This window comes from Delphinapterus leucas, chromosome 6, assembly GCF_059928025.1.
Source record: "Delphinapterus leucas isolate spDelLeu-1000000601 "Yukka" chromosome 6, BTC_Dleu_Yukka2, whole genome shotgun sequence".
NCBI lineage: Eukaryota > Metazoa > Chordata > Mammalia > Artiodactyla > Monodontidae > Delphinapterus > Delphinapterus leucas.
The window spans coordinates 41,016,917-41,035,498 of NC_143134.1; the positions used below are offsets into that span (position 1 = coordinate 41,016,917).

At 31.8% G+C, this 18,582-nt stretch overlaps 1 protein-coding gene across 7 annotated transcripts in view; it reads left to right on the forward strand.

Annotated features, from left to right (window-relative positions):
- The window catches only part of AGTPBP1 (ATP/GTP binding carboxypeptidase 1), a 171,151-nt gene that overhangs the window by 55,319 nt on the left and 97,250 nt on the right, over positions 1-18,582 (forward strand). For all 7 annotated transcript variants that reach the window (XR_016393530.1, XR_002642679.3, XM_089913055.1 and 4 more), the window contains exons 5-11: positions 619-682; positions 1,094-1,240; positions 1,844-1,975; positions 3,715-3,808; positions 9,697-9,734; positions 12,755-12,963; positions 14,503-14,680. Coding sequence is in view for 5 of the 7 variants with exons in the window: in XM_089913055.1 (XP_089769181.1) it covers positions 619-682; positions 1,094-1,240; positions 1,844-1,975; positions 3,715-3,808; positions 9,697-9,734; positions 12,755-12,963; positions 14,503-14,680 (862 nt within the window). In the remaining 2 variants the exon portion in view is untranslated. The remainder of the gene's footprint in view (positions 1-618; positions 683-1,093; positions 1,241-1,843; positions 1,976-3,714; positions 3,809-9,696; positions 9,735-12,754; positions 12,964-14,502; positions 14,681-18,582) is intronic.

Consider the following 18,582-nt stretch of genomic DNA (forward strand, 5'->3'; position numbering starts at 1 on the left):
TTAATAGCAAAAGATTTAAAAAATTTAAATATCCCATTGATAGGTGACTGGTTGCATAAACAATGGTATTGCCATGCAGTAGAATATATCATGTGGCCCTTAAAAAAGGGTGAAGAAACTATTTATTGACATGTAAAAATATCAGTATAAAAATAGTTATCTATAGAGCAGTAATACCATTTGGAGAAATAAATCTATGTATACATGTGTATTTACATGGATTACTTTTATGTGTGTACAGTATCTTGCTGGATGCATAAGAAATTGATAATGCAGTTACTTTTTGAGAGGGGAGCTCACTGGATAGTCACCATATATACATTGTAGTGCCTTTTATATTTTAATACATTTATTTGTATTGTCTATTTGGTAGAAGTTTATGAGTTCAAATTAATTCTTGTTGATAATAAGAAAATAATAGCTCAGATGATTTCCAAAAAATTTTAAGGACAATGAGACTGAAGTGATGTGTGAGAATAGTGAAAACCTGAATACGTTTATTCTTAGAGAAACCAAAAAGGTCACCTGTAAAATATAGGTGGTTCCCGACAGACAGAAAAAGTTTGGGAATCACAAATTTACAATGTTTTAATAAAGCAAATAAACTATTTATTTCAGAACACGAAAGATCTTCAAACTACACTTAATATCTTAAGCATTCTTGTTGAGCTGGTGTCAGCTGGTAAGTTTTTGTTTCCTTTGGTGTAATTTCTGTTTGTTAACAATGATCAGAAATGCATCATGTGTACCTTTTTTTGGAATTTTCTGATACTCATACAGAGGCTATTTTGAGTATTGGAATTTGGAAGCGAAAATGTCATACTCTTGTTCTTGCTTTGTTTTTGGTATCTTCTGGTGTCCCTCAAACCCATGTGTTTTAGAGCCTTGAATGTAGAGTTTTGCATCACTTTTATTTACTATCTGCGCTATTTTTTAAACTAACATAAATAAAATAAAATTTTATTTTGATGCTATTTGTTTTCTTTCTGAAGTCATCACTTTTAATACTTCTTTAAAGCTAACAGGTTGTGATATCTAATATGTTATAGAAGAATTTGCGATTTCAACATATTTCTTTCAAAAAACTTCTTAGGTGGAGGTCGAAGAGCGAGTTTCTTAGTCTCCAAAGGTGGTTCACAAATATTATTACAGTTACTTATGAACGCCAGCAAAGAATCTCCTCTGAATGAGGAGTTAATGGTGCAGATTCATTCCATTCTTGCAAAAATTGGACCGAAAGGTAAGGGTTTCGTTTGTATGACTCTCAGGTGGAACTGTTTTTGTTACATCAATTCTGTGTGCCTTGAAACTGGTAAATTTTACAATCTAAAATGCTACTGCTTTTTCTTGGTCTGAGTCATGGAATGCTTTTTACAGTCAACTAGTGACCTGCAAGAATTTAAGATCCTAAATTCCTGAGTAATTCTATTGCATATGGTGGAAAAAGGAAGAAAAAATGCGTTAAAGTCAGAAGTGTGTCTTGGTGTGTGTGTCCCTGGTATATATATGTTACAAAAGATACACATAACTTGGATATTGTTGAGGCCAGAAGGAGGGAGTGTGGATGGGAATGCTTTGAGGAGCATGCAGGTAGAATGTGTTTGCTTTTCATTAATAGTCATCTTATAGTCACGTCTCAGTGCCTAAAAAGCTTACAGTCTAGTTAAGCTTTTAATCATAATCATATAAGAAAGTGATTACAGCTTTAATTATCTCAGATCAACTTTTAGTTGATAATATGAATTTACAATATTAGTTTTAGAAATTTCATTGTTTTATGACATTTCATTTTATTCAGAAGTTATATATGAATAAATTGTGTTTGTTCATTTTTTTTAAACAGACAAAAAATTTGGAGCGAAAGCTAGAATTAATGGAGCTCTAAATATAACCCTGAATTTGGTCAAACAGAATTTGCAGAATCATCGCTTGGTTTTGCCTTGTCTTCAGCTTTTACGAGTATATTCTGCCAACTGTGAGTATTTCAGAGCAGCTTTTAGTTAGCTCAGTGTTGTGAAGTTAACACAAAATGAAAATTCTGTACTTTAACTTCATAAGTCTCTAAAATTTGTGGACAAGGAAAGAGAATATTTAATATGGCTCTTTGTAATTCTAACCCCCCACCACAAAAGTGAGGTAGGGTAAGAAGGTGAGTTGACAAAATCTTCAGAATTCCCATTAATTCCCCCAGTTTGTAAAGGCATGTAGTAAGGGGGATGAGTAGGTGGCCTGTGGAGATTTGGAGGAATATGAGGATATTGGAAGCTGGAAAAACTGCTATGCGTAGTTGGATTTTCACAGATGAGAGGAAAATTGAGAAGGAAGGAATGTGGTGGCATAGTCACCTGGAGCTAATTCTCTTCAGTAATGAATAGGGGAGTAGCAGAACCGAAAATAAATAGCACAGGAGCCTCTGAGGAAGCTGGAGAAAACAGTAATCACAGGGAGAGAGTCTCAGATGAAGTGTCTCCCAATGGGCGTACACACACACACACCCACACCCACACACACACACATTCTCTCCCTCTCTCACTAATGTAATATTAGGTCCCAAGCCCCTGAGGTATGGATTTTCTTCTATTCCCTGACTATGGGATTGGAATGATTAATAAAACACCTAGAATTGAGACTGTACAGTACATATTATTGCAGAACATCATCACAAAATAATGATAATCAAAGTGGTAGATGCGTGTGTGTGTATTTATTTGTCTGTATCTATACTTTGACAATATAGCTAAAGGTGTACTCACAGGAAAATAGTTTTGAATACTTAAATATTTAACACTTAAATAATTAAGAAGCACATAAGGAAATGAATTAATTGGCTGTTTAAACAAAGAAATTAGGAACAGAGCAATAAACATAAGGAAAGCAGAGGAATGAAATAGTGAAGAAAAAATACGTTATGAAATCTTCAAAAGTTGATTTAAAAAATAAAACAATTGGATTAAAAATAAAACAGATAAACCACTGAATGAAGGAAAAAGGAACACAAAACAGACTAAAATTAGAAGCGATAATGGAGTAATAAACAGATATAGAGGAAATTAAAATTGTCATACAAAACTTTAGGAACTACATTTTCGGTGGCATTTTATTTAATTAAGCACCAGGAGGTCAGTAAACAGTGTATCTATAATTTTTAAATAATATTTGTTCAGGATTGAAAATGTTAGGCACAATTTTCTGGTTAGGTAATTATTTGCATGTTCTGTCTAAAGTTGTTACCTGTTTTTCCCTACTGCAGTCGCTTTAGTTAAGGTCCTCATTACCTCTCACCTAGACCACAGTCTCCTAATGTGTCTCTCAAATCCATCTTTCCTACAATGCTGTTAAATCTGACCTGTATCTAAAATGCAGATCTGATTTGTTGTTCCTTTTGGGTAATTCCCTGCAGTTGAAAGAATTAACAGCTTCTAGGACCTTTCATAATTTGTTTTAACTTCTTTTCCCACCTCATCTTCCCATTGGCATGCCTTTGTCTAACACTTTGTTTTAACAACATGTAACTGCAATTTCCCTGCAACATTAAAAAATAAAGCAAAAAAACCCCCTTCCTTTGAAGTATTGACTAAGGTGGACTTTACGAGGGACTTGAGTTCACATGTACTAAACAATTTGTATATATTTTTGGCTATGTATCACATGTATATGCATTTCTACTCACTGAGGTTTTTAAATCACTTTACATCTTTTTTTTCACCTTCCCAGCTGTGAATTCTGTATCCTTAGGGAAAAATGGAGTTGTGGAACTGATGTTTAAAATCATCGGACCATTTAGTAAGAAGAATTCCAGTCTTATGAAGTGAGTAAATGTATTAAGTGTAAATCGAGGTATACCCTTTGTTATTTTGGGCCTTACCATCTTGATCTGTACAATGAGCAGATTGGGTTAAATTGTATCTAGGGTCCTTTCTCAGTTCTTAAATAGTGATTTAATTATGATACAGATTTTCTTTAGTATAAAGTTTAATCTTCAAAAATATATCAAAATTAGATAAATTCATTGAACATAGTGTTATGGAAATTTAGACTTTGAACATTCCTAGATACTATAATAGGAAAAAAGACCATTTATAGAGTATCATTCATTCAGAAACATTTATTGAGTGCCTACTATATTCCCTACCCAATTTTACAGTCTTTTAATGACTACTTCCTTCAGTTTTACAATTATCTGGATATATTTTAAATTTATACATTTCTTCTTTGTCAAAATCATGTTATTCTTTTTCTTACTTTGAGATATGTATATATATCTCAAAATATGTGTTATATATATATGTGTATTTGTGTGTGTGTATATATATATATATACACACATCCATAAATAAATAAAAAAATAAATATATATATACACACATATGCACATATTCATTTGTAGGTCTCTCAACCTCAAAATGAAAGCAGTTTCAGTTATTTCATTATATTTAGTACTTTCTTAAGCCAAATTAATGGTCATTCTTTAAAAAAAATTTTTATTATGGAATTTTTCAAATACAGCATTTATATTATATTAATTATTACTTATTATATTCAACAGTTATCAACATTCTGCCATGTTTGTTTCATTTATTCCCCCTCTAGACTTCTATTTATTTTTCCTGGGGTATTTTAAAGCAAATCCCAGATGTGTTCCACATATATATGAATTTCTGTAAGCAAATACCAGATATTTTCTCACTTTTCCCCTAAATACTTCATTATGTAACTCTGCTAAATAGGGACCTAAAAAATAACCATAATACTGTAATCATACTCAACAAAATGATTAATTCCCTAACACAATCTAAAATCCAGTGTGTTTAGTTTTCTCCAGTTATCTCCAAATGCCCTTTAAAGCAAATATCAGCCATGACATTTATACTGTAAATTCTTTAGTATGATCACTATCAGACATAGTTTTTTTCTTTTAGTGTTACCAAAGTATCGTTTCTTTGTTCAACAATATTAATAATTCTTTAAGATCATCTAATATTTTCTGATTGTCTGAGGAATGTCTTTTTTTTACAGTCGACTTGTTCACATCAGGATCCAAATAAGGGCTCTACATTCTACTTGATTGATAAGTCTTGTAATTTTTTGCAGTCAGTAACAGTCCCCCTACTTTTCCGTTCTGTTTTATTTGTTGAAGGAACTGGGTGGCATCTTATAGAATGTCCCAACATAGATTAAGATGACTGTATACTGGGGTCACTTAATTTGTAGGTATATCCCTCAAATTTTCTGTAGACTGATGGAGCTTGAGGCTTGATTAGATTTGTTTTTTGTTTTTTTTTTAATGGTCAAAATATTTCATAGGTGGTGCTGGGTCTCTGTTTTGCACCACTGAAAATCATTGTGTTGAAATGTTCCACCCCCTTTCACCTAAAAACTTAGCAATATTTCATAGCATCGCCTGATCCATTATTTCTTAAAAGGTTCCAAAATAGTGACTTTTCTAATTTTCTCATTCTTTCTACTTTTATTAGCTGTGATTCTTTTATAAGGAAGAACTTGTCCACATCAACTATTTGGTTAAATTTTACAAATGAATAACGTCCAGAACATACTCAGTCTTTTCACCCTTACTTAATAAAGGTCAGATGTTTAGCTTTTACCCTGCTTGAAAATGGAAGCTTACTTGCACATATAATTATTTATTAAATATTATTTGGTGGGATGACAGCATATTTACTTATATAAAGATCATACACACAGTCTTAGAGCATCTGATGAAATGTGACAAGATAAAGAAAATGATTGTTCACAATTAGTAAAACCAACTTCCAGAATTGATGTAGTGTAGTGAGTGGGCTTTGGAGCCCTGCAGAACTTGATTTGCGTGTTAGCCCTTACTGGCTTCATGATATGAAGTAAGTTGCCTAACTTTTTATGCCCCAGTTTCCTGTCTGTAAAATGGTAGTATTTGTGCCTCCATCATAAGGTTGTTATGAGGATTTAATGAGGTAATTCTTGTAATTAGCACAATGCCTATATTAATGCAGTGTAATTAGTTTAGGTAAGTAATGTAGTAATGTGGATGTGCATGAATCCTAGTTAATATTAAAAATATATTCTTATCTTTAAAATTTTTATGCCTTTTCTCTTCTTGATCTTTAAAGTACTTTAAAATTAATCTTGATCTTGGTTATGATCTCCTACTTAAGATCTACATTACTCTATTGTAACCAAGTTACCAAACCTAATATAAAAAGTTCCTAGGAGAAAAGAACATTTCACAAGTATCTGTATAATATACAACATGGACTATTTCCAAAACCATGTAGAAATCAGTGGGTCTAAACTTCTGAGAAAGGAATGTAAGTTATCTACATTATTCCTTCATTCTTTTTTCTATATTTTAAAAAGAAAAACTCTTTAAACTTTATTTTTACTTTAAAAAGGATGAACCATTCATTGACCAGAAATCTATATCATGATTCCTTTATTATTTTGAATAATTGTAGGATCTCCCCCTTAATTAAACAATCTCAACATCTAGAGCATTTGTATACCAATTCTTCCTCCCCTTAATGCCGTGCATTTAGTTAGTTGAAGAAGATTGAGGGTTATTATTTATGTTTGAAGAGCGGCGCTTTCCTTTAGAATTTCCTTTCCTTTCCAATTTTAGGTTTTAGATTTAAACACTGTTAATCTAGAAGGAAGCAACTCTAAAAGTTATTGTAACTCTTTCTGAGTTTCACTACAGGTTTGGAGGTTATTGCAAGGATTGACTCCCCCCGCAACTTAAATAACTTCATGAGTACCTGGGGCTTCAGTTTCTCCTCCCTCGCTGCTCCCAAATGAATAAGCCACAGGCCGCTTTTAAAGCCATTGTTAGTTATTATTCTGTGTGGGACTTGTGAAGACTGCAAAATATATGAGGAAGTATAAAATATTGGTGCTGAGAAATTCTAATCAACATATAAAAATGTACTTTTCAATAAATACTATTCTGTAATTGTTGGGTAACTTTTATATTATAAATTCATACTGGCTTATAACTGACATAGAATTGCAGAAATTCCTTTGTACTGAAGTTTTTAAAAATACCTTTTAAAAAACATCTTGGTAAAACTGTCAAGACGACTTTGCACCAAACTTCATAATTTCTTTTCATCTAATGGGGCTGTGGAACAAGCATGATGGGCAGAAGGAATTGGGTGCATATCCAGTTTTGGCAGCATTGAAAAATAAACATCAAGAGAAAAACATGTAGTTTAAGGCTTAGAAAATGTCAGAGCACTTCTGTTTGGTTCAAATGTGTTGTAAACAACTGCCAGCAGGCAGAAAGACTGTTTCTGAAAGTGCTGTTAAGATTTTTAAAATTTTGAATTAAGACTTAGCTGTAGATGGGAAAATTCTGAGTTCATTGCAAATGATTGCCTCTAAGCAATTGTATTAGTTTCCTAGGACTGTTGTAACAAAGTACCTAGTACAAAGTTGGTAGTTTACAATAACAAATTAATTGTCTCTGGAGGCTGGAAGTTCAGAATCAACTTGTCAGCAGGACCAGTGTTCCCTTTGTAACCTGCAGGGGAGAATCCTTCCTTGCTTATTCCTAGCTTTTGGTGGTTTGCTGGCAATCTTTAGTGTTCCTTGGTTGTAGGTGCAACATTTCAGTCTCTGCCTCTATCATCATATGGTGTTCTCTCCTTGTGTGCCTGTCTTCAAATAGTCTTCCCTCTTTTTATAAGAGCATCCGTGTTGATGGATTAAGGGCAGTCTACTCCAGCATGACTTCATTTTAACTAATTACATCTGCAAAGACCCTGTTTCCAGATAAGGCCACGTTCTGAGGTGCTAGAGGTTTGGACTTCCAACATATCTTTTTGGAGGAGGCTGACATTTCTGATTTCATAATTTTCTTTCTCAACAAGAATCTTGTATGATTTATTTTTCATATCACTTAGTTTTTATGTGACCCTAGGCATATTATATTCTGAAATCCTTAGTTTCCTTATTCATAAAATGTGTCAATTCTATGGACTAGGAATTTTTTTTTTTAAGAATTAAACTAGAAAACACACATACAAGGCATATGTAACAATTTTTGGCATTTATCAGGCCTTGCTGAATGAAGTCTTCTTTTTTCCCCAAAATTGCCATTGTACTTAGAAGATCCATTTAGTTCTGATTTTGACCAATTTAAAAGTCATCCTTATTCTGATAGTTTTACAGTCTTAAGTGCATTTTATTGAATAATTATAAGATTATGAAAAGTTTCTTACTGATGATTCAGTGCTGTGAAAATTCTGTTATAATTTTATAGTTTTCATTTACTTTTAACTTGCCATTACCAAAACTGCACATTGTTTTGAGAAAGTTACATGCAGGAGTTTATATTTTTTAGAGCATATACTGTTGTTTTTATTTTACAAATGTTATCATAAATAAATGTTTATATGGTTGCTTTATTTGTGTCAATAAACCAAAATGTAACTGTTAACAACTTGCTCTAGAGGGTAGCAGTAATGAGCATTTATTATAAATGAGCACTTAGTCTGTACCTAGTCCTGGATTATTGTTTCAGGTTTTATTTTGAACCAATATCCATCTTAAATCAGTATCCGTTTTAAATCGTCTAAGTCATCTTAGAAGTCATCATCTGGTCACTCTATGTGTACCACTAGTGTGTATGTAGCTTTATTAACTTTATTATCTTGTTTTCAGTTTTAATTTCTTGAGTAGTTTTTCCATAGATATGTACATTTTATTACATTATCTAGATTGTAAAATTATCTGTGAAAGAGATAACTTTGTTTTCTAATTTTATACCCATGAAGAACCTGCTACTGTGGGTATCTAGTAGGCATTCAACAAATGCTTAGTGATGAGTGAAATGCTTAAATTTGACAGTGTACATATTTTTATGCAAATTAATTATCCTTGTTGAAATCTTACTAAGAGGTACTGGCTTATATTTTTAAAGTTCCTGAAAGTTCCATTTCTTCAATAACTCATTTTTAAAAAAATATTTGAATTACAGGCTTTCCACAGTGATGTTATATATATTTTCAAAGTTGCTTAATGGCCACTGACTTCACTGTGTGTAACTGCACATTTATATTTAAAGAATATATAAGTCCTCTAATGGGCAGTGAGAATTTTTGAGATGTTTATTAGGTCATTATTCTCTTTGGTGCCGTATGGCTGAAAAATGTTAAGGGTTCATACTTCCTCTCCCCAAACCTCCTAGTTCCAAAATATTTTACATTTGTTATCACATTAAATGTTAGGATTATTGCTTGATAGAGCTAAAATACTTTGAAGTCAGATAGCTACGAATATCTATAGAATTTTGTAGTTGCAAACTTTGTGTTAAAACTTGTTTTTGTTTTAATTTTTTTGTGAATCAGAATCTATGATTCTTAGTATTATTCCTTTGTGAACTCTGTCCCAGTCAGACACAGGTACAATGATTCCATTCACCTAACCTCTGATATGAAGACTTAGACATTGTTAATTTTCTTCTTTTTCTTTCTTAAACATTTTTTTTTGGTGCTTTTTTGTTGATATTTCAATCTTCCTCATATCCAATTTTAACCTGAAGGAAGTGAGGCATATAGAGAAACAGCATATGTAATTGATTATAACAGGAATGACATTTGGAGTAGATACTAATTACTTATCTGAAAAGATTGTATGAATTTACTATTGTAGATTAATTTTACTAGTTTTGTTGTTGTTTGTGTTTTCTCATGTTGACAGGGTTGCTTTAGACACTCTTGCTGCATTGCTAAAATCAAGTAAGTTTTTAAATACTAGAAATACTAGATACTATTTTTCTGAGTATTCTGTCTACTATGTTAAAGAAACTGGAAATGTAGATTGAGTTTATGTTTATAAAGCTTGTTCATAATAATTTAATGTCAAAGTTTATTTTATCTTTTAGTACAGTCGATTGATATATATCTAAGATCATTTATGTTTATTGAGCTCTAATTTATCAGTACATTCATATAATTTATTCAAGTATATTGACTTCCTTTTTCTAAGTTACTTTCATAAACATAAAGCCTTGTTAGTAGGGGAAAGTAATATGTAAATATTATATAGTATCATTTTGAAAAAGTGATGCTAACATGGCCTTGAGAACATCTACCATGAAGAGTATCTTTGACAACTACTGTCTCTATGTAACATGATTTTCAGTTAGGACCTCTTTATTAGAAGTTTTATTTCTACCATAAAATTCAAATTTATAACATTAAAAATGACTTAATGTAAATTTACATTTTACTAAATGCATTTACAGACTAAAGCACAATTTTTTTAATCTTCAAAATTGAAGTATTGGAGGAAATGTGTCTTAACACAATATGGTGCTTTTTTTTGGGAGAGTAACCATCTGCATTATGTGCTTTTTTTCTCTCCATGATACTCAGTGTCTGTATTTTAAATATTAATTTTTGTTAGCACTTCCATTCCCCCATTCCATTGGTTGATTAAATTAACATCTTATTTAACCACAATAACACTTAGTCCTAAAGATCTATATTGATGGCTTTCAATGTTATTTTTCCCCAAAACTGTCTATTGATGGTGAGACCAACTTGCCCTTAAGTTTGATGAGAAGGACAGTAGCAAATGATTAATTGATTGAGAATCTGATATTTGGTAATGATTTATTAAATTTAAAGAATCACCTTAGGTATTACTATTATATACTAGAGTGCATAAAATTCAGTTAACAGTTTTATCCTTGAAATGAAATGTGTGTTATTCAATTATATTAGCTATGTAGCTTTGTTTTCATATATGATGTGATAAACTTTAGACCAAGATTAGAATATTTGGATTAATTTCAAAGATATTTGTAGCCTTGCTTTGATGTGCCCTCCCTGCCTTTGTGGTTCAGATTGTTTAAAGATTAATTTTTAAATTAATGTAGGCATATTTTTTTTGATTTAGAGTAGATTAAAATAGCCATTAAAACTAAACTCTTATTAAAGCTTACTAATTTTCAGAATCACTGATGACAAAGTCACTAATTCGAAGTCAGTAAAAACTAAAACTCTAAGTTTCAAGTATTTTTAGAAATCAGTTAACCTAAAATGACTGAAATGCTGATATCTTCAGTTTTAAATAATAAGCTTCCTTTTACTCCCTCCCTTCTTCTCCTTCAAAGGAGGATGGTGGGCAAACATATCTGTTTGCTCCATCAGGTAAAAAAGTAACTGACAAGTAAATGATCCTGGATTGCAGATAGATCTGCTCACTTCTCTTAAGAGTCACTCAGCACCTGTGTTTGAGTTATGCACAAGTTTTTAATTTGATCTTCAATAAAGAATTTAAATATTTCTCATAAATACCATTTAGGCTTTTGGGAATTCCAGTGGAAACACAGTTTGTAATAGGAGTTACAGTGATTCTTAAAAGACATTATGATAGTAATATATTTTAAGTATTACTGGTAATACTAAGAAGCTAGTAAGCTAAAGGCTTATATATTCCAATTGGTGTAAACAAAATATGTATATTTGTTTAAAATACATGAAACTATTGTTAGTCAGAACTATTGAACTATCCTATAGATAGCCACAGCCTTAGCAAACTAGCTCTTCCAGACACAACAGAGGTATTAAACCTTTTACATAAGAAAGTGCCCCCCTCCTGCCCCTGTGAGTTTCTTTCAGCTCTCAAATATCAGAACATAATTTCTAAGAGGGCATTAATAAGTTTGTTGATCTCAGTGTCTTTATGTTTTAGGTGGGTATTAGCACATTTAAAACTGTAGTAATTCTTTCAGGCAACTAAAAGCAGCACAGCCTTACTGTTGCATTATCTTAGTGTCCATGCCATGAGCCAGGTGGTCATTTTATACGTAAATGTAGATGAGGAAGAGATTGGTGTTTCTTTCTAAGTAAACAACCTCAGATGGGTTGGTATTCCACATTATCTTGCACTCTTATCATTGGCCCACCCTTGTGGTGCTGGGTGGCTCAGGATGTTGCTAAGATATGATCCCCTTGCTCTCATCTTAGTGAAATGCACCCTTTTGGTTAAAAATCTTAAATATTAACATTAAAAAAAGAAGTACATCAAATTTATGAATTTATTTCTGTTAATTTTACCCCAATAAAATTGACTGTTTACAAAAAAAAATTTTGATGCAGTTTTTTCATATATTAAAAAATTAATGACAATAAAGCACTATCTTCTAATCATATAATGCTTCTTACATTTCACTTACTAAAAAGTTGTTTAAGTACTTTTCACTTAGCTTTGTTGTGGCATGGATATTTATATATAATTGTGGGGGTAATTAAAATTTAAAATAATTTCAATAGAAACACATACAATTTGTAGTAGGAGCTACAATCCAATGGAGTTTATCTCATACAAAGATTGTAATAGAAGTTGCGATAATGATAATGGCTTTTAACAAAATCATAGTCACAGCTAGTGAGTTAAAGGCTTATATATTCCTTTTGGTGTAATGAAAGTCAGTATATTCATAAGTTTTAAAATATATGAAAGTTTTGTTAGTATTAACATTTAAAAATATACAACCTTAATTGTGTTAAAGATATTTTGATATTTATTAACCACAAAACAATATATGGGCAGGTTTCTGGAAAATTACCTGGAACTTGTCATATTTATGTTGTTAGCTAAAAAATATTTAAATATGTGGTTGCCATTTATTTTTGGAAAAGTATTGTAAGACTTCATTCCAGTATTGTGGTTATGTTTTTAATTTGATTTATTCTACCAGTGTCTCTTATTATTTAAAAAATATTTTCTCAATTTTCTTTTGTTAAAGAAACAAATGCCAGGAGAGCTGTAGACAGAGGATATGTCCAAGTCCTTTTAACAATTTATGTAGATTGGCACCGCCATGATAATCGGCATAGAAACATGCTCATTCGAAAAGGAATTTTACAGAGTTTAAAAAGTGTTACAAGCATCAAGTTGGGAAGAAAAGCATTTATTGATGCCAATGGGATGAAAATTCTTTACAACACTTCACAAGTGAGTTTTTAATTTTCTTCCTGTTATCATGATTACCTATTAATGATAGGATTTGGTTCTTAAGAATACTTAGTATTTCTAAAAATACTCAAAAAGTATGATAAATATATTAAAAAAATCTGAAAGCCAAAAGGCACAATCGTTTCTCAAATGTGACATCAGACTGAGTTCGAGAAAGTGCTCAGTGCATATCTCTGCAATATGAGGTTTTTCCCCCATACGTAAAAGGAAGATGTATATAAATCTCTCCACTGGGCAGGAAGGAATTCCATATAGCCACGTTTTCTAAGGTGTGCAGTTGGCTATACTCAGTTTTGTATGTTCCCCTCATAAGTATTCACAAATCCTTTATGGCTGGTAAGGCAGATATGTTGTTTGTGAGTATTCTCAGTCTTTCTCCTGGAGAGAATATTTTTAAATAGTGCAGGTACAGAAGTGAAACCTGGAGTTAGGAATCCTGGTTCTGCCAGCCATCTTATGCGTAAACCTTCTCAACAATATCTTTAGCAAGATTCTAGCATCTGTAGAGTGGGGATATTGCAAAGTAACCTTTTATTTTTACAAGGCTATAATTATTAGAACAAAATCTGTCTTGAAAATTCCAACCAGTCATCTTGGTTGTGCCCTCTTGGTCTTACACACAACAAATAATCTTTTTCTGTGTGAGAGTAGTTAAGAACACCTGTTTTATGTTAACTCTTAGCTTTTTCTTTTCTAGATCAATCACATGCACTTATTTTCACTATTCCTAATATAGACAGTGATGGATATTTGATATAGGAGGAAGAATTGGGTGACTTTGTTTATGCCACTTCACATTTATGAGCCTTAGTTTTTCATCTGTTTTGACAGGTCAGGTGTGAAGATTTCTACTGAAAATTTCACAGGTTATCAAAGTGCCATCTAAAGCCATCTAGATGTCAATTGTCAATAATAATAACAGTGTTATATGAAATAGTTTCAAATTCCCTGTTCACTAGTCCTTCTCAAGATTAGATACCAGGATAGCAAATTAAACTCTTAAAACTTAAAATTGTGATATTCAGGCTATTCTTTTATAAGTTGAACAGCTAACTTGTTAGGGGTGCTATTGCATGATAACTGATAGAATTTTGAGAAAGGCTCAGCCAAATGCACATTCCTTTTTATTTTTTACACCTGTCTTAATTTCTTAATCTTTCTTCTTTTTTTCTTCTTCCCTTAAAGTTTCATTTTTATTTTATACCCTAGGCTTGCTAAATGCTCCCTAAGTCACTCATAGATATTACTTAGTGCTTTGGTGACTTCTGGCACCAAAGATGGTACTGATTTCTGCTTAGTTAAAATATTTAAGGAAAATTACTGCTAAATTTGCCATATGAGGTTCTTACTTAAAAAGAGATATTTCTGATTAGTCAAAGCTGTTTTATAATTATGTTAAATTTTTTTGTGGTATTTGCCTTTTGAAAATTATTAATGTATTACTTTCCGAAGTCATGTAAAATTGTTTCACTTATTCACCAAAGGCACATTATCTTTTTTTCTTTTCTTATAAAACAGGAATGTTTGGCAGTCAGGACCCTTGATCCTCTTGTCAACACCTCCAGTCTGATAATGAGGAAGTGTTTCCCTAAAAATCGCCTACCACTCCCAACGATTAAAAGTTCTTTCCATTTCCAGTTACCAGTTATTCCTGTGACTGGACCTGTGGCCCAGCTCTACAGTTTACCCCCTGAAGGTAGGACCACATGCTTCTTGCTGGCTTTCAGTGGTTATTGGAATTGTGTGACTTTATCTGTTTTTGCTTTTGTTCATCTCCCTAGCAAAAGAAGGTTTTAATGAACATGATAAACTTTCATATTATTTTTTAGTTAATAAATACTTCTTCAAATATAAGAAATTGAGATTGAGTAATTAAGGGAAGGAACGTGGGGTGTACTACATATGTGAAAATGTGAAAAACTTTAAGTACCACACAGGAACAGTATTTGATAGTTTATATAAATTTTCAAAATCTAAGAATGTAAACATTAACTGTTTAGGTAATTCTGTTTGAGCTTACATTTGTAGCTTTTTAATGAACTTCATTTTTTAAAGTTAAAGGTGTCTAATCATCAAACATGTTACAGTTTATGTTTAACAAAACTTGCACAGTTACTTACCTGATAGAAAATATGAAAATATCATAAATTGGCTCTTTGTCATTTTTGGTGCAATATTGTGTACATAGCAAAGGAAGTAAGAGTTTCCACTTCTTAATGTGGGGAAAAAGCAGAATTTTTTTATAAGACATAGCAAAATTCAAAAGAGAAAGTAGTCTAGGCTATTAATAGAATTTCTAAAGTATTTTCTTGTTAGGTGATCACTTTTTAAAAAAGTAAGAGGTTTTTAATTATATTTAAAAGCAATGCTTTGAAGTAAGTGATTTAAGACAATTTTTAAGTAATTATAATTAGTTTATTATCCTCAATATAGATTTACCTATGGTATATATCACAGAGTTCACTGTTATGATTGCATTTCTAAAGTATTTAATTATTAAAGTAGAAGTTTAGCCTATATAAAATATCAAAATGGATTATTCAGAAACTTCCTTTAAAAGGTTTAAAAGTCTAAGTCTGGGACTTGATTAAACATAGCTACGTGAAAACAGTGATCTAATTGCTTCTTCTCATTCCATTTAAAATTGCCAACAGACTTCAAAAATAGGGGAAAAATCTGTACTGAATCTGAAAACTAGATAAAAGGAGCATTCTCATGGAATAAACATAGGGTGTGCAACAAACATGTTGGAGAAAAGAATAGATTAAGGAAGAATGTCAACTCTATTCACCCTTCTATGAAATGCAGTATCTCTGGCTCCAGGTTGAGGGCCACTAGTACCTAATTTGGAGGGAGAGTCAAGGAGCTGTTGGAATTTCTTTCTCTCTCTCAATGTAGGATTATGGAGGTTTAAGTGGTGGTCTAACTGGTAGAAAGCTTGTGAGACTTCACTATATGTGGCAGGTAGTAACACTGGGAGAGAGATAGGATATACCCCAGAGTGTTCTTTGTTCAGTGTCCAGAATAATCACATGGATAGAGAAAGCTGACTTGTAGTGCAGGGAATATATCAAACATGGGGAAAAAAAAGACAGAGATGATATTTTTCTGAGGGCTCCTTTTCTGCATCATTTCAGACTGATGGATCACTGAACTAGAAATGGAGACTTTAATTGACTAAGAAGGCTTCATGAATGGGATGTGAGAGCAGGGTTTTAATAGCAATTGCATAGACACAAGGAAAACACCCTGCTCTCCATCATTTTCTCACATATCAGGCTTCATTAAATTTATCACAATTTTCATTATTTTTTACCATCCTCAGTTAGACTGTAAATTCCACGAAGCTAAGACTGTTGTTTTTACCTTCATTTTATCCTCAGCATGCGTTAGATTGCATGAGTTATAATAAATGTGCATTTAACTTTTGTTAATGGATGAATTGAGCTGGCCTCAAGACTTATTCTCTTAAACATTTAATGCCAAAAGATAGTGAAGCAGACTCTGGAGATTTGAAGGAAAAGAGTTCTGACTCAAGATTTCTGAACCCTTATTAGAAGCCACCCGTATGTGAAGGTGACATATTCTTAGATATGCAAGGGTACAGAAGCATATTGCCCAGGAACCCTTCTGAAGTAATTATATGAAATAATACTTCAGCCAGGCCAGTGATGGATTAAGTCAAGAATGCAGAAGACATGGTAGTAGAGTAATTGTATTTAACATTACAAATTGTTAATTATGTAATACTAAATAGTTGCTCTACTATTATTTTGAAATATATCAACTAATTTTTGGTGAAAGATACATAATATACGGCTATAGTAAACTGGGTCTTTTGCAATTTATATTCATAGATTTCTTAAATTATAATATTGTTGTATTTCTAAGATGGTAATTATAGAAATAGTGGCCCAAATATGTGTTTCAAAATGGAAAAGTAACATCTAGAGCAGAGATCCTTAGACTAGAATCTACTGAACCATAGGAATCCATGTATGGACCTCAGAGACTAAGAACCCTTTGAAATTCTGTATAAAATAATGTATATTCCTTCTTGGAAAAAATTCTTGAAGAGGTCCATCCATCACTGCTATAGAAAAGTAAGAAAATTTCCAAGATGCACAAAATCCGGAAAATGCTGAATACAAAGCGAGAACAAGCAAATCAGTTTCAGTAATAAGATATCTAAAAGGATAAAATACTCCCATTAAAAAAAAAGAGACTCTTAGGTTGGGTTAAAAACAAAATCTAAGTAGCTGATACATCCTGGAAACTCTTAAAACAGCAAGACTGAAAGCTTAAAATAAACAGATTGGCAACTGTGTATTTGTTTTTCTCAGCTCAAGAAAGGTGAGGAAGACATTATTACTACCCCACAAAATATAAATACAGAACAAAATGTTTAAAGCAAGATATCAAAGATGATTTTATACAAGCTAGATAATAACAAGTGTGCCAAGCACTAGAATAAAGGTAGATAAAGCTATAATTATTTGGATAATATGGAGAAATTGATAGAAACACAGCATTAGTGGGTGATTTTAATATACCTCTAAGTTCTTGGCAAGTTAAATAGAGGAGATCCAGTCAATCTAAGTGGATGCTGAAGATAGCTCATGTTAATACATTTGAAAATATGATTGAGATGGACAATATTTTAGGGAAATATAAATAACTAAAATTGACTTAAATAGTAGCAAACCCACAACTGAATATGCAATCAAGTTGCCTTCAGTGAAGACACCAAACAACGATGACTTTATAGATTAGTTCTCTCAACTTTCAAGAAATTTTCCTATGCTTTATTTTCCAGAGCATAGAAAAAAAAGAAAAGTTTAGAAGCTAGTATGTTGCTGAAATCAAAACCTGGTAGGAATAACCTGAAACAACTTACAGATCATTGTCACTCATGAAAATAAATATAAAAATCTAAAATACTAGAATATTGAATTGAGCGGCATTTTCAGATATAGGACACTTTGACAAAGTAAGGATTATTTTAGAAAGTAAGTTTATTGTAATATTAAGACTTTAATTAAAATTTATCAGTAGTTCAAAGCAAGAAAACCAATGATTATCTTAATAAATGCTGTGAAGAGTTTTGATAAAGATCATTATTAATTCCAGGTAAAATTTCTTAAGGAATATTTTCCATGCTAGCTGAGTATTATCTAACTCAGATCAGCAACCAACATCACAAATAGTTATGAAGTGTTAGAGGAAGCCTTTCTCAACCATTATTAGTTAACATTGTTTTGAAAACTCTGGCCAAATCAGTGAGACAGGGAAAGGAAAGGTATTAATCATTAAAAGAGTGAGATAAAATTATATCATTGTCTGCAGAGGACGTTATTGCTCATGTGGAAAATCCAAGCAAATCAATTATAAAATGTATCTTAGACCAGATAAAAGTTCAGTGAAGTCCTGTTTACAAGATAGATAAATAAAATTCACTAGTTTTCTTTTGTGTGCGTACGTGCGCGCATGTGTGTATGTATATGTATGTATCAACAAAAAACAGTAACAGAAAACACAAAGGGAAAGATCACATTTATAGGAGCAATAGGACGAACAAAATAAACCCCTTGAAATATA